Here is a 16,397-nt window from a genome sequence, read left to right as displayed (position 1 = left end):
GCTTGGAACATCAAGGTCCTTGGGGTTAAAGCTCTGGTGGGAAGGGGGGTGCAAGAAAGCTGGGTAACATTCAAGGCTGGCATGCTTCAAGCTCCAGCACAATGCAACCCAGTGAAGAAAAGGTCAGGCAAAAACACCAGGAGGTTTGCATGGATGAGCAAGGAGCTCCTGGCCAAACACAGCAGGATGCCTACAGAGCGTGGAAACAAAGACAGGTAACCTGGGAGGAACATGGAGACACAGGCAGGAAGGGAGGAAAGCTAAAGCCCTAATGGAATTGAATCCGGATAGGAATGTAAAGGATGAAAGGAAGGGCTACTATTAGTGCAGTGGTGACAAGGGGTGACTAGAAAAGTTGTGACTCCGCTGCTGAATGAGACACGGGTCCTGGTCTTACAGGCCAAGGAAAAAGGCTTGAGTAGCAAGACCAGCCTTCAGGAATGCCAGGTCCCAGCAACGAGGGAGGAAAGCTGGAGCAAGGAGAATGTACAATGGACAAGGAGGGTCAGGTCAGGGAATACTTGAGCAAACCAGGCATACATAAATCCATGGGCCCTGAAGGCATGCAGCCTGAGTGCCGAGGGAGCGGGCCGATGCCATTGCAAGGCCACTCTGCATAATCTCTGTGGCAACTGGGAGAAGTGCTTGAAGACCAGACAAACACACGTGACATTGCTGTCTTTATACAGGGCAAGAAGCAGGACCTGGAAAAGTACTGGCCAGCAGGACCCAGGGAGATACAGGAAAACCAGCTTTGCCTCCATCAGAGAAAGGCAATGGCACAGCTCATCCTGGAAACCATTTCAGGTACACGATGGAGAAGATCATCAGATAGACAGATAGACATGGATTCAACAAGGGGAAGTCATGCCTGACCAACCTGATGAGCTCCTGGAATGAAATCACCAGCCGGATGGGTGAGGTGCAAGCAATGGACATTGCCTTCCTGGACTTCAGTAAGACCTCTGACGCTGTCCCCTGTGAGATTCTCCTAGAGAAGCTGTTCAAGTAGGGGCAGGATGGGCAGACATCGAACAACAGGACTCAGAGGCTGGTGATCAGAGGAACCAAGTCTGGTTGGAAGCCAGGAGTTGGCCATGAAGCCAGAGGTCACCACTGGCTGCAGTCCCATTGAATGTTTTCACGTGTTGGGTTTACACAGCCAAGTTTCGGCTGTCTAGAGGGCCATCAATCAATTTTCCCAAGAAAAACACACACGTGAAATATAAATATGCTCAGAGGAAAGAGAATTGGATGTGTGTGATAACAAGGTTCTGATTCAGTTGGCAGAAATGGAAACTGAGCATCGGTCGCCTTACAGGGCAGTGCTGCTACAGCAGCTTCAAAGGCTGCTCACCAAAGTGTCAATGTGTTGTGGCCAATATAATCCTCACGTTGTGTTTTACAGGCCTGCTATCTCAAAAAAATGCCTGGAAGAAAGTTCCTAAAAGAAAAGCATGTTTCTGGGGGAAGAGCAATAGAAGGATGGTCCACAGCTGCTGCAAATGTGGCCAAAGCCATCGTGGTACCACAGCAAACTGCCTTGTTGCTGGCAAACTGGCTGTTCCAGACTGTAGGAGATGGAGAGCAGGAACTTGCTCACCGTGGTGCTGTTTTGGTGCTTTTCTTTGGCTGCAAGAACTCTGAATTTAGCTCTAGACGCCAATAAAGTGGCATGGGCCCACGTTCTGCCCTTTCTGAGGCACCACTGGGGACAGGGACCGTGCCCACTGCTTTGGGGAGCTGCTCCATGCCCACACTGCTTGCCGGGGCAGAGCCTTTCCCTCACGCTGACTCAGTCCTCCCATGACAGTTCCACGCCGTTCCCTCAGATGCTGTTGCTGTCACCAGAGAGCAGACCTCAGTGCTGTGCCTTTGCTCCCTGGCACAAGCTATACTGCCATGAGGGGCTGTATGGCCATGAGGAGCTGCCATGAGTCCTCTGCTCAGCCTCCTCTGCTCTGGGCACAACAAACCTTGGTGGGCGATGGAGAAAAATGGGGACGTCCAGTGTGTACCACAAGGGAATCCGTTGCATTTAGTGCATTTAGGGGAGTGCATTTAGTGATTCCATGGACATGTATGTATACAGGCATGTGCATATGTAATGCCTGTTAATTGCTGTTTGTATACAGCCGGATGTTAAGCACGACGCGGTCATGTGGAATAAGGGGTGGAATGTTGTGGTTCTGTGGTGAAATTTAGTAATGCCCACTTCCATGGGCTGCTGATTTTCTGGTACCTGGTTGTCAGAAGAGAAGAAAAACTACGTACCCTGGAGGACTTTGCAGTCTGAGGAAAAGACAAAACTGGCATCTCACGAGACTCTTTTTCTGCTGTCATCCTGGCAATGCATCCCCCAGCTGTTTTGCCTTCAGTTCAGAGTAAGACCTTTGGTTTCAGACTCTCTCTCTCTCATTTTATTTAATTTATTATTCTCGATTCCACTTATATTGTTACTATATGGATTTATCTTGCATTCCGATATCGTATTCAGTAAATTAGCTTTCCTCCTCAGATCACTGCTGCTGTTCTGTTTTCAGGCCCACCTCCCATCTCCCTGCTGTTTCCTTTTTATTTTTCCCCCTTTCCCAGGGCATGGGTCCGTGGATCCCCTGCCCCATCAGTTGCAGAACCAGGCCAAACTGGCCCATAAACCACAACACCCCCCCCCATTTTTATTTCGAGTCAGTGGATCTATGGGCCTGCTGTTCCCCTGTCACGGACACAGATAGATCCCGAGGTTACTCAGTGACAGTGGCATCCTGGTTTGCATCAGGAATAGCATTGCCAGCAGGAGTAGGGAATTCATCATCCCTCTGTACTCAGCACTGGTGAGGCCACACCTCGAGTACTGCGTTTTGGGCTCCTCACTGCAAGAAAGACACTCAGGCCCTGGAATGTGACCACAGAAGGGCGACAAAGCTGGTGAGGGGTCTGGAGCACAGGGCTGATGAGGAGCAGCTGAGGGAGCTGGGAATGTTCAGTGTGGAGAAGAGGAGCTCAGGGGAGACCTGACTGCTCTGCACAACTTCCTGAAGGGAGGCTGTAGGGGGCTGGGGGTCGGCCTCTTCTCCCGTGTAACTGGTGATAGGACCACAGGGAATGGCCTCAAGGTGTGCCAGGGGAGATTCAGACTGGATGTTAGGAAATGCTACTTCTCTGAAAGGCACTGGAATGGGCTGCCCAGGTGGTGATGGAGTCGCCGACACTGGAGGTGTTCGAGGAACGCCTGGATGTTGAGTTGAAGGGCATGCTTTAGTGAGAACTATTGGTGATTAGTGGATGTTAGGACTGGATGATCTTGTAAATCTTTTCCAACCTTGGTAACTGTATGATTGTATGATCCCATGATTCTAGAAATGGCACGATTGAAGAGACATCTCCTCTCTGACCAACCCCTTCCTGCCTACAGGATGGTACCAAATTTATTAGGATATGTCTTAGGTTTCTCCAACATTTCTTGTGTGTAACACGGAGCATCAGGATTCTGCTCTACCATGGCATCAATCACGCTGATGAGCTCTGCAACCTGCCGATGCCTCGCCTCCCCAGTGCCTCTGTTGCTGAAACCAATGCACCGATTTCCACACTTGGCTGCCAGCTCCTTGAGGTATTTGTTGTCTTTGATTAAACCTTTCAGATCTTCAGGCTTCTCAAGATCTTCAGCTCGGGTGAATAACAGGATTGTGTACCTCTGTGCTTCAGGATGGAAAATCTTGGTCACCCACTCAGCCACTTGCTCGCATTCTTCAGTGACTTGGCCCAGCTGCATCACCAGGAGGATGGCATGGACCCCACCATAGAAATTGCGAAGGGCATTTCCAATCTTTTCAGCTGTTTCTTGTACAGTGACTCCTCCAGCATTAAAAAGACCAGGAGTGTCAACAACAGTAATTGGTCTTCCCTGGATGACACTCTCAGCTTTTTCATAGTCCGGGGTTATTGAACATAGTGAAACCATAGATTCAAATGCATTTCTCCCAAGGATGGTGTTCCCTGCCGCACAATTCCCACTTCCTGTCTTCCCCACCAGCAGGATGCTCAGCTGGGACCCTGTGGACCAAGCACAGACAAGTGTGAGTCCCTCCCATTGCTCAGGGTCTCACTGCAAGGCTTTTCCGCCCCTGACAGAGTCAGCAGCTCATGGCAGTGCAGTGTCATCCACAACCTTCCTCAGTGCACCTCAGTGACAGTTTCCAGCCATGGAGAGAACACTGAAGAGAATCAGCCCTGACACGGAGCCCAGCGGAACCCCCCATGACTGCCACCAGCACAGTGCCCCCCTGTCCCAGATCCCGGAGCCCCGGTCTTCACCCACAGCACTGTGTGCGTGTGTAGCTGTGTGCTGAACGTTTCATCCTGCCAATTCTGCCAGCAATGTGCTGCCCGTCCTGCTGCTGCCTCCGAGCTGCAGGGCGCCCACATCACCTGCACACGCCAGCTGAGGCCCAAGGTCCCACAGACGCCTTTCCCGTAAGCGTGCTCCATTCCAGCAGTGCAGACAACACATCTCGGAGCAAAGGCTGCTGGAGAACCTCAGCTCTCGCACCGAGGGCAGCTCCCCTTCCACATCCCCGCCGTCCTCCAGAGCAGCCTGCATGCCCACAGCCACGGGCACCAGCCCTCCACATCCCATCCCCGCAGGCACAGCCGGCACTGGGCCTCGTCCCCACTGCACCGTGTGTGCGACCACCTCCTGCCAGCACTGCTCAGCACAGCAGAACCCAGGGCACAGACGGACGCTCCTCCAGACAGCAATGCTCAGTGTTTATTGACAGCTCCTTCAGGCCCATCACCACACACCCTGCCTCACATCACCCCATACAGACAGCAGGAACAGCGCAGCAGAGGAGGTGCCTACTCTGGGACCAACCCCTTGCTGCCTACAGAATGGTACAAAAGTTCTCAAGGAATTTCCATCTGTCGTCCTCCAGCATTTCCTGTGTGTAACATGGAGCACTGCCATTCTCCTCTACCATGGCATCAATCATGTTGATGAGCTTTGCAGACTGAACATTCCTCATCGCCCTGGAGTCCTTGTTGCTGAAAGCAATGCATCGATTTCCACACCTTGCTGCCAGCTCCTTGAGGTATGGCATCCCTTCTATGAAACCCTTCAGATCTTCTGGATGCTCCAGCTGTTCTGCCTGGGTGAATCCCAGGATTGTGTATTTGTCTGCTTTAGTATCAAAAACATCGTTCACCCGTTTAGCCACATTTTCCGCCTCTTCAGTGATCTGAATCACCATGATGATGGCGTGGAACCCTGAAGAGAGGACCTGAAGGCTTTCCTTAATGTTTTCAGCAGTTCTCACATTGGCTTCTCTTCCATGAAAAAGGCCAGGAGTGTCAACAACAACAATTGGTCTTCCAGCAAAGTTGTTCTCCTCTATATTGAAGCATCTTGTTACCGCATGTGATGACGAACCCGATAAAAATACATTTCTTCCAAGGATGGTGTTCCCTGTCGCACTCTTGCCACTCCCCGTCTTGCCCACCAGCAGGATCCTCAGCTCAGACCCTGTGGACCAAGCAGAGACGAGTGTGAGCCCCGCGGTGCCGGGACACCCCCTGCTGGCCACGGAGTGCCGGGGCCACGAGGAAAGGTGTCCCCGAGCCACCGCTGTGCCCTGCGGGGACGGGACGGGGCACGGGCTGGAGCCGGCTGCCAGCAGGCACGCAGGGCTCGCTCGGCCCCGTCCGCCCTCAGCCTCGCTCTGTGAGCTCTCAGGGCGGAGATGGGAGGCAGCCTCAGGACGCCCCCGAGGCCACGGCCTCCCACAAAGCCCGCATGAACTCCCCGTGCTTCCCAGCACTCAGCCAGGAGCCCGGCCGGGCTGCGCCTGTCTGTGTGCGGAGCTGAGCAGCTCACCTGTGCTGTGACATCCTGACATCGGGAGAGCGCTCACACTCACACAGGGAGCCTGGGAGGAGAGAGATTTTGAGTGAGAGTGGCACAAAGCTGCCCTGCTTCCCTCCCTGTGCCCATGAAGGTGACACAGATGATCTCTGGGGACTCAGGTCAGTCCCACAGCCGCGTGTGCATGGAGAAAGCCAAGTGGCATCAAAGTTACCCATCAACATTGACTTTGCCTTTGGAAAGAAATGATGACTGTCCCTCATTCATGAAGTCAGAACCCACTCCCTGAAAGCAGATTCTGCTGCCTTGGAATTTGTTCCCGCAGTGGCAGCAGAGCTGCAGCAACTCACCAAAGCAGCGCTGCGCTGTGTCCCAGCTCTGACTGCTGCACTCGTGCTGTTGCTGCTCTCGTCCCGCACAGCAGCGCCGGGGCTGGAAGCGCCGTGCAGCTCAGCAGCGCTTTTAGAGGCGGCGTCGGGAGGAGGGCAGTGCTGGGATCCCAGGTAGCGCTGCTCCACCATTGGCCGCATCTGAGCTGCCCCAGGGCGGGGACACCGCCCGCTGTGCAAAGCCACATCCAGCCTGGACTCGGGCGCTGCCAGGGATGGGGCATCAGCAGCTCTTCCAGGTAACTTGATTTACGGCCTCACCACCCCTGTCTTAAAGAATTGTTTCATGATGCCTAATCTAAACCTGTCCTCTTTTACATTAGGGCCATTCACCTTTGTCCTATTGGTACACTCTCAGTGAACAGAAGCACAGCCGTGCCGTGCAGTGCTGCAGCCCTGGCACAAGGACCCGGAGGCTGTGGGGTTTTCTCCTTGTGCACATTCAGCCCTCGCACATGAGGCTGTGCCACCTGTTGTGCGTGTCCCTGTGCCGGCGGGGGAGACCAAATCCCACCATCCCCAAACCACAGCTCACTTGGGGCCTCAGGCACCTCTGCAGACCACCCACTCTAACAGCTCCATGCCCTTCTCACGCAGCAGCACCCCATGCTCGAGGTCAGGCTGCAGCACAGAGCAGAGGGCACAGTCCCTTCCCTCACCAGCACTGCTGGGCTGCTGCACCCAGCGGTTGGGGCTCTTTTGGCTGCAGGGCATTCTAATGGCTCACATGCCCCGGGCCGTCCCACAGCCCCCAGAGCCCTTCTGTGGGGCTGCTGTCCGACCTCTGCTCCTCCTCCCCCCATACTGGGAACCCAAACCCAGTCACTGAAGGGAACACTGGAGAGAATCAGCCCTGAGCAATGCTATGGAGGCAGTGCAGGAGCCGAAACAGCTCTGCATCCAACCAGCTGGATCCCCATGAGCAGCTCAGTGGTGACTGCTGGACCTGCACACCGAGTTCCCGGGACAGGTTTTGCCCCTCACCAGCCCGCGTTGGCTGCTGACAATGACTGCGTTGTCTCTCAGCTCTGTGTGCAGCTGAGGGCAGCGGTCCCGGGGGTGCAGAGACCCCCCACAAGGGGAACCCCCCCACCCCCGGCCGTCCCTTTGCCTGCTGCACGGAACGGGACGGGGCCCAGAGGGGCCGTGTGGTTTCTGCTCAGCGTGTGACTTTCGGGAATGGGAGCGGCTCAGCCCGGGCTTTGGTTCACCCGAGGGCAGCAGGAGCAGCAGGAATGCTTTCACTTGCTGTTGTCACAGAGCCCAGAGCTCAGCGCCCTGCGCTCCCCTGGGGGCTCGAGTTCCCCCTGACGGCTTCAAGGAACAACAGCTGCACTTTCTCCTCCCTTTTCCAGAGGCCCCTCGTGGGGATGGGCTCTGTCCGGGCTGCGATTCCCGCTGGTTTCAGAACCGTGCTGATGCTGCTGACGGCGCCCTGGACCGCTGGGAGCAGAAGGAAGCAATGCTGCATGCAGAGCGCTAATTGAAACACAAATATTACACTAATTACCGTCATTATCCTTTAGTCCCTCCACGTGCCATGCTCAGGGATCTCCCCAAACCCTGCGCCCACCCCGCGCAGCGCGCAGCGGGCGACCTCGCGGCGGCACCGGGCGCTGCGCTCCGGCGAGTCGAAGGCGTCGGGCGCGTCCACCGCGTGCACGCCGTAAGCCCTCCAAGAGCCGCTCCGCCGCTCGCTCCTCCGCGCCACCGCGGGAGCCCGGCCGGCTTTTATGTGGGGTCGCGGGGTCGGAGCACGACGGGCCGTTCGGGGGCAGCCCGGGGCGCAGAGTCACGGGGAGCAGCCGGGGGTTGGCTGTCGCTCCGCGGGGAGCGGCCGCCCCGCCGGCAGCCGGGCCGAAGTTGGCGCATTCCGTAAGCGCCTTTCCCGTCAACGCGCCCGTTTCCCGTCAACGCGCTCGTTTCCCGTCAACGCGCCCGTTTCCCGTCAACGCGCTCGTTTCCCGTCAACGCGCCCGTTTCCCTCAGCGCCGTCCCGGGCAGCGGAGCCGCGCGGTACCGCCGCCCCGCCGAGCTCGAACGGACGCGCCGCCCCGCCGCCCCGCGCTCCCGCAGCGCCACGTCCCCCAGCCGAGCTCCTCCGCGCCGCGCGGACCCGGGGGTCGTCGCCCTCCCTGCCGGCTCCGCCCGCGCCCCACGCCGGGGGCTCCGGGGTGGCCGGGAGCTTCCCGACCCGCCGCGATGCGACGCCCTCCGCTGGGGGCTGCCGGCCCGACGGGGAGCGGGGCGGCGGACGGTCGCGGGCACGGAGCGTGGCGCCGCCGGCACCGGGGCTGCTCGCGGGGCGGCTCCGAGCTGGGGCGGCTCCTCGGTGCTCGCATTCACCCGGCGCCGTTCGGCCCCGGCCGCGGCAGCGCAGCCGTCGCGGTTTCGTGGTTTTTCCTCGTTATTCCACTTTCCCAGCGTCACGCAGCGATGGGAGTCGAAGAGGCGACGCGGCGGCTCCGAAGAATGAGCTACAACTCCCAGAAAGGCACGGCGCTCCCACAACGCTTTATTTTGTTATTTCCATCTTCCAGGGGGAGGCCATGACAGCAGAACCGAAAGCTCACAGCAGCGCTCTCCTTTGCTCCCTATGTGTCACAGCTGCTGCAGCATCGGCACGAGAGCTTTGCGTTTTGGAAACTCTCGTTTATTTAGTAGCTTCAATTCCAATTACATTTCACTACTACAATTAGGAAACTAAGTCTTTCTTTCCTTAGCTCATTGACACCGCTTCCCTTGTCTGGATCCATCTCCCTTTCCCCCCCCCCCCCCCCCCCATTTTTGGGCATGGACCCGTGGGTCTCGTCACGGTGATTCGATCTTAATTACTGCAAACAAAAGCAACACGACCCCCCTCGCCCCTCGCTCTGCCTGAGGGCGATGCTCACAGCCCTGTGCAGCACCTCATCAGCCTGCACATCCCGGTCCCGCCTCGGCGCTCTGTTGCTCACAGCACAGCACTGCTTCCCGCACGCCTTCACCAGCTTCCGCAGCGCTCCGTTCTCGGCCGTCTTCACGTATTCATCCAGCGAGCCGCCCCCCAGCTCTTCCTTCCTTGTGAACACCACCATCATGCGCTGCTTAGCGCCCTTCCCAAAGAGCTTCTGCACGCTCTCCTGCACCTCGCGGTCCTCCCGCGTGTAACGGCCCAGCTGTGTCACCAGCACCAGCACGCAGGGCTCACGGGCAGCGAATCTGACGCAGCGCTGGCGCTCCTCGGCCAAATGCTGCTTGTCCCACTGACAGCCCCCGAAAATCGCCGGGGTGTCCATGACCACCACGCACCACTCGCCCCAGTCCCGCCTGCCGTCTTTGCACGTGGTGGTGACGGGTTGGGACGCCAGCCGGGACTCGAAGCGCTCCTCGCCCAGCAACGTGTTGCCGGTGGCGCTGCGCCCCGCTCCGCTCCGCCCCAGCAGCACAACGCGCAGCTCCGGCCGCCGACCTGCGGGGACAGCGGGACACGGGTCGGACGGGACGGACAACTTCTCCAGGGACTGCCGAGCCCACGCCGAGCTTCCATGGACCCCGTCCCGTTACAGACAACACCCTCAGAGCCCGGACCCCGCGACCGGACAAGGAGACCGGGCCCCAAACCAGCAGGCACACAGGGCTCGTGGGCCCCATCCACCCTCAGCCTCGATCTGTGCGGCTCTGAAAGCAGAGATGGGAGGCAGCCTCAGGACGCCCCCGAGGCCACGGCCTCCCACAAAGCCCGCATGAACTCCCCGTGCTTCCCAGCACTCAGCCAGGAGCCCGGCTGGGCTGCGCCTGCCTGAGTGCGGAGCTGAGCAGCTTACCTGTGCTGTGACGTCCTGCCATCGGGAGAGCGCTCACACTCACACAGGGAGCCTGGGAGGAGAGAGATTTTGAGTGAGAGTGGCACAAAGCTGCCCTGCTTCCCTCCCTGTGCCAATGAAGGTGACACAGATGATCTCTGGGGACTCAGGTCAGTCCCGCAACCGGGTGTGCATGGAGAAAGCCAAGTGGCATCAAAGTTACCCATCAACATTGACTTTGACAGCACCTTAGGAAAGAGATATTGGCTGAACCTTATGCATGGAAGTCAGAACCCTCTCCTTGAAAGCAGATTCTGCTGCCTTGGAATTTGTTCCCGCAGTGGCAGCAGAGCTGCAGCAACTCACCAAAGCAGCGCTGCGCTGTGTCCCAGCTCTGACTGCTGCACTCGTGCTGTTGCTGCTCTCGTCCCGCACAGCAGCGCCGGGGCTGGAAGCGCCGTGCAGCTCAGCAGCGCTTTTAGAGGCGGCGTCGGGAGGAGGGCAGTGCTGGGATCCCAGGTAGCGCTGCTCCACCATTGGCCGCATCTGAGCTGCCCCAGGGCGGGGACACCGCCCGCTGTGCAAAGCCACATCCAGCCTGGACTCGGGCGCTGCCAGGGATGGGGCATCAGCAGCTCTTCCAGGTAACTTGATTTACGGCCTCAACACCTGCCCTCTTTTACATGTGAGCCGTTCACCTTTGTCCTATTGGTATACTCTGAGTTAAAGGAAGCATTGCTGTGCCGTGCAGTGCTGCAGCCCTGGCACAAGGACACAGAGGCTGTGGGGTCTCCTCCTTATGGACCTCCAGAGCCAAGCCATGAGGCTGTGCCCCCTGCTCTGGGTGTCCCTGTGCAGGCAGGGCAGACCAAATCCCACATCCCCAAACCACAGCTCACCTGGGCTCAGGCATTTCTGCAGACCGCCCGCTCCATTTATCCCCGCCCATCGGTCCCCCATCGCCCGCTGCCCAGGGCTGTGTCCCTTTGGCTGTGCAACCTCTGCAGGGACGGAGACCCCACGGCAGTGCTGGGCAGCCGCAGTGGTGCTCACCCACCTGCACAGACGGCAAAGGGAGTGCTGATGTTTCCCTCACTGCTTGAGCTTCAAGTCGTGCAAATTGCCTCAGTTCTTCTTCTTCAGAACAGCTGTGGCACCAAGGAAGCTGTGGATGTGCTTTGGTGTTTGCAGGTCATGTTTGGCAGGCCTTGCCACAGGTGCACAGCTGTTCAGCACATTGCAGGCCTGGGCGTGGGGACTCATGGCTGGCCATGGGCACACTGGACCGGCCCTGGAGATGCATTGCTGTGAGTACACACGAGGACATGGGCTGCTTCATGGCAAGGACAGCAGCCGTGCAGACCGCTGTTTGGGCCTGAGAATGGGGCAGTGCTGCTGGTGCGTGGATGGATGCCCACAAAAAGCCCAGTGCCCATCACACTGCTGCCATCCCCGGCCCTGAGCAGTGGGGAGCGGCCCCAGCGCCCCGAGCCACAGCCTGCACTTTCCATATTGCACTGCCTGGAGCTGGGAGCATTTCTGGGAAATGCCTCTTTGTGGGACCTTTGGACCACGGCTCACAGCCTGTACTGGGATGGCACCGCGGTGGTAGTGCATTGCTAAGGCACGGCCTGCCCAGGGTGGGGGCATGGAGCATCCCAGATTTGATTTGAAGGGAATGGGGTTGTGGATGGACTTGCTGCTCCATGCCCACCCCCCTCTGCAGCAGAGCCTTTCCCTCACCCCCACCCCACCCACCACAGATAGCACATGCCATTCTCTTGGTTGCTGTCACAGAGAGGAGAGCTCAGCACTGCCAACTCCACTGCCTTTGAGCAGGTGTATGGCCATGAGAAGCAGTATGAGCATGAGGAGCTGCAGGGCCATGAGCCCTCCCCTCAGCCTCCTCTGCTTTGCGCCCAATAAACACAGGGCCCTCAGCTCTCCTCACACCCCTTGCCCTGCAGACCCTTCCCCACCTCCACAGCCATCCTATGGATGCTCTCTCACAGCTCCGTGTCCTTCTGACACAGCAGCACCCAACCTGCACCCCGTGCTTGAGGTCGGGCTGCAGCACAGAGCAGAAGGAACGGTCCCTTCCCTCACCAGCACTGCTGGGCTGCTGCATCCCAGGACTGGGGCCCTTTTTGCCTGCCAGGCATTCTAATGGCTCTCATGCATCAGGCTGTCCCACAGCCCTCAGAGCCCTTCTGTGGGGCTGCCATCCAGCCTCTCCTGCCCTGCCTGTACATATACCCAGGGCATCGCCATCCCACGTGCAGAATGCAGCTCTTGCTCGTCTTCATGTCCCTTAACTTGGGCATTGCCTGGTTGTCCATCCCGTCGCTCAGGGTCTCTCTGCAGGACCTCTCCACTCCTGACAGCAGCTCATGGCAGTGCAGTGTCATCCACAACCTTCCTCACTGCACCTCAGTGACAGTTTCCAGCCGTGGAGAGAACACTGAAGAGAATCAGCCCTGACACGGAGCCCAGCGGAACCCCCCATGACTGCCACCAGCACAGTGCCCCCCTGTCCCAGATCCCGGAGCCCCGGTCTTCACCCACAGCACTGTGTGCGTGTGTAGCTGTGTGCTGAACGTTTCATCCTGCCAATTCTGCCAGCAATGTGCTGCCCGTCCTGCTGCTGCCTCCGAGCTGCACGGCGCCCACATCACCTGCACACGCCAGCTGAGGCCCAAGGTCCCACAGACGCCTTTCCCGTAAGCGTGCTCCATTCCAGCAGTGCAGACAACACATCTCGGAGCAAAGGCTGCTGGAGAACCTCAGCTCTCGCACCGAGGGCAGCTCCCCTTCCACATCCCCGCCGTCCTCCAGAGCAGCCTGCATGCCCACAGCCACGGGCACCAGCCCTCCACATCCCATCCCCGCAGGCACAGCCGGCACTGGGCCTCGTCCCCACTGCACCGTGTGTGCGACCACCTCCTGCCAGCACTGCTCAGCACAGCAGAACCCAGGGCACAAACGGACGCTCCTCCAGACAGCAATGCTCAGTGTTTATTGACAGCTCCTTCAGGCCCATCACCACACACCCTGCCTCACATCACCCCATACAGACAGCAGGAACAGCGCAGCAGAGATGCCGGCTCTGCGACTGACCCCTTGCTGCCTACAGGATGGTACAATATTTTTCACGGAATGTCCGTGTGTCTTCCTCCAGCATTTCTTGTGTGTAATGCGTAGCATCATGATTTTGCTTTACCATGGCATCAATCATGCTGATGAGCTCTGCAACCTGCCGATGCCTCGCCTCCCCAGTGGCTCTGTTGTTGAAACTGAGGTACCGATTTCCACACTTGGCTGCCAGCTCCTTGAGGTATGGGCTCTGTTCTATGAAGCCCTTCAGACCTTTTGGATCCTCCAGCTCCTCTGCTCGGGTGAATAACAGGATTGTGTATTTATCTGCTTTCACATGGAACATCTTGGTCACCCACTCAGCCACTTCCTGCTCCTCCTGTGTGATTCGGCCCAGCTGCATCACAAGCACGATGGCATGGACACCTGCAGAGAAATCCTGAAACGCATTCTTAATCTTGTCAGCTGTTTTTTCATTGACTTCCTTAGTGTCAAAAAGGCCAGGAGTGTCAACAACAGTAATTGCTCTTCCAGCAAAATGGCCTTCAGTTTTCTGGGACTCTTTGGTTACTGACTCTGCTGACAGAGTGGAATGAAACTCCTTTGTCCCAAGGATGGTGTTCCCTGTCGCACTCTTGCCACTCCCCGTCTTGCCCACCAGCAGGATCCTCAGCTCAGACCCTGTGGACCAAGCAGAGACGAGTGTGAGCCCCGCGGTGCCGGGACACCCCCTGCTGGCCACGGAGTGCCGGGGCCACGAGGAAAGGTGTCCCCGAGCCACCGCTGTGCCCTGCGGGGACGGGACGGGGCACGGGCTGGAGCCGGCTGCCAGCAGGCACGCAGGGCTCGCTCGGCCCCGTCCGCCCTCAGCCTCGCTCTGTGAGCTCTCAGGGCGGAGATGGGAGGCAGCCTCAGGACGCCCCCGAGGCCACGGCCTCCCACAAAGCCCGCATGAACTCCCCGTGCTTCCCAGCACTCAGCCAGGAGCCCGGCTGGGCTGCGCCTGTCTGTGTGCGGAGCTGAGCGGCTCACCTGTGCTGTGACGTCCTGCCATCGGGAGAGCGCTCACACTCACACGGGGAGCCTGGGAGGAGAGAGATTTTGAGTGAGAGTGGCACAAAGCTGCCCTGCTTCCCTCCCTGTGCCCATGAAGCTGACACAGATGATCTCTGGGGACTCAGGTCAGTCCCACAGCCGCGTGTGCATGGAGAAAGCCAAGTGGCATCAAAGTTACCCATCAACATTGACTTTGTCTTTGGAAAGAAATGATGGCTGTCCCTCATTCATGAAGTCAGAACCCACTCCCTGAAAGCAGATTCTGCTGCCTTGGAATTTGTTCCGGCAGTGGCAGCAGAGCTGCAGCAACTCACCAAAGCAGCGCTGCGCTGTGTCCCAGCTCTGACTGCTGCACTCGTGCTGTTGCTGCTCTCGTCCCGCACAGCAGCGCCGGGGCTGGAAGCGCCGTGCAGCTCAGCAGCGCTTTTAGAGGCGGCGTCGGGAGGAGGGCAGTGCTGGGATCCCAGGTAGCGCTGCTCCACCATTGGCCGCATCTGAGCTGCCCCAGGGCGGGGACACCGCCCGCTGTGCAAAGCCACATCCAGCCTGGACTCGGGCGCTGCCAGGGATGGGGCATCAGCAGCTCTTCCGGGAAACTTCATTTACGGCCTCACCACCCTTGTCTTAAAGAATATCTTTCTGACACCCAATATAAACTTGCCCTCTTGAACATTCAAGTTATTCACCCTTGTTCTATTGGTACACTCCCAAATAAAGGAATCATTATTATGCTGTGAGGCGCTGCAGCCCTGGCACAAGGACACAGAGACCCCGCCTCCTCTATGAGGACCTCCATTGCCCAGCCATGAGGCTGTGCCTCCTGCTCTGGGTGTCCCTGTGCCGGCGGGGGAGACCAGATCCCACATCCCCAAACCACAGCTCACCTGGGGCCGCAGGCACCTCCGTGGTGATTGTGGGTCATGTTTGGCAGGCCTTGCTCTGAGGCGCAATGCTGTGCAGCTCCCTGCTGGCCTGGCCCTGGGGACTCATGGCTGGCTGTGGGGACGGTGGACCCACGTTGGTGACACAATGCTGCGAGGACACACAAGAGCATGGGTAGCTGCATGACAGGGACAGCAGCCGTGCAGACCCCTGCCCAGGGCTGAGAGTCAGAGCAAACCTCATGGTGTGTGGATAGATGCCCATGAAAAGCCCAGTGCCCATCACACTGCTGCCGTCCCCGGCCCTGAGCAGTGGGGAGCGGCCCCAGCGCCCCGAGCCACAGCCTGCACTTTCCATATTGCACTGCCTGGAGCTGGGAGCATTTCTGGGAAATGCCTCTTTGTGGGACCTTTGGACCACAGCTCACAGCCTGTACTGGGATGGTACCGCAGTCATAGTGCCATTGCTAAGGCACGGCCTGCCCAGGGTGGGGGCATGGAGCATCCCTGCATTCCTGCTGGGTTGTATGAGAATGTTGGGATCACAGAATGTCCCAAGTTGGAAGGGGCCCCTGGCTCCGAGTTGGATGTGCCAAACCCAAATCCTATGTCAGAGAGCGGTGTTCCAGTGCTCTGAGCTCTGGCAGCTTGGTGGGTTTCATGTCCAACAGTGGACAAGAGGAAGGAGCAGGATCACCCCAATTGAGGGGTTCCTGAGAATCACAGAGGAGTTCACCCCTCCAGCAGCTGGGGCATAGTGCTATACGCTGATTTATTGGAATTGGATGAGGCAGAGATGTGCATGCTGATGCATGGCTATGTCCTCTACCAACAGACAACAGTAGCCTCATATTCCCAAATGTTTACATGATGGACATCACCCGCCCCTATATTTCTTGTAGGGACATCACAGCTTGCCATATGCAATCCAATAGGTCACTGGAATTGATGAGTACTTCCTCCTCCAAGTGACTGAGTGTCTCTCTCCAATTTACAGGAGCAGGAGGAGGTCTTTGATATATTTATACCCGACGTGAGATTAAGATACAACGGTTCAAATGTCGATCCAGCCAGTTTGTTATAAATCTTAATGAATCAGGGAGATGGGGAAGGGGAGGCCAGTGACTATTACGAATTAGGGCGATGGGAAAGGGAAGGAGGGAGATAGGAAAGATAGAAAAGAAGCAAGAGTGACATAAAGAGGGGATAGTCACCACCAAGCCCCAGCAGCGTCCTGTTGCATGCTGTTCTGTTGGTCCAAGGCAAAAGCACAGGGGAGAGCAGCAGCTCCTACAGTCTCATATCCTCCAAGGGCATTTCTTTACCCCGA

General features: G+C 57.9%; 1 protein-coding gene across 1 annotated transcript; it reads right to left on the bottom strand.

The window, feature by feature from the left end:
- Window positions 1-3,409: 3,409 nt before the first annotated feature.
- On the bottom strand, window positions 3,410-14,671 carry LOC306948527 (uncharacterized protein; the record flags this gene model as incomplete). Its single annotated transcript, XM_079538166.1, has 10 exons — window positions 3,410-4,087; window positions 4,432-4,444; window positions 4,891-5,524; window positions 5,876-5,927; window positions 8,191-8,715; window positions 9,147-9,703; window positions 10,059-10,110; window positions 10,404-10,588; window positions 13,179-13,920; window positions 14,501-14,671. 10 exons carry the CDS (start codon window positions 14,669-14,671, stop codon window positions 3,410-3,412), a joined length of 3,609 nt encoding a protein of 1,202 aa, XP_079394292.1.
- Window positions 14,672-16,397: the final 1,726 nt, after the last annotated feature.

This window comes from Tetrao urogallus (assembly GCF_951394365.1).
Source record: "Tetrao urogallus genome assembly, chromosome: 7".
NCBI classification, from domain to species: Eukaryota; Metazoa; Chordata; class Aves; order Galliformes; family Phasianidae; genus Tetrao; species Tetrao urogallus.
Note: the sequence above shows the minus strand (reverse complement) of the source record. Positions and strands in the feature narration are given on the sequence as shown.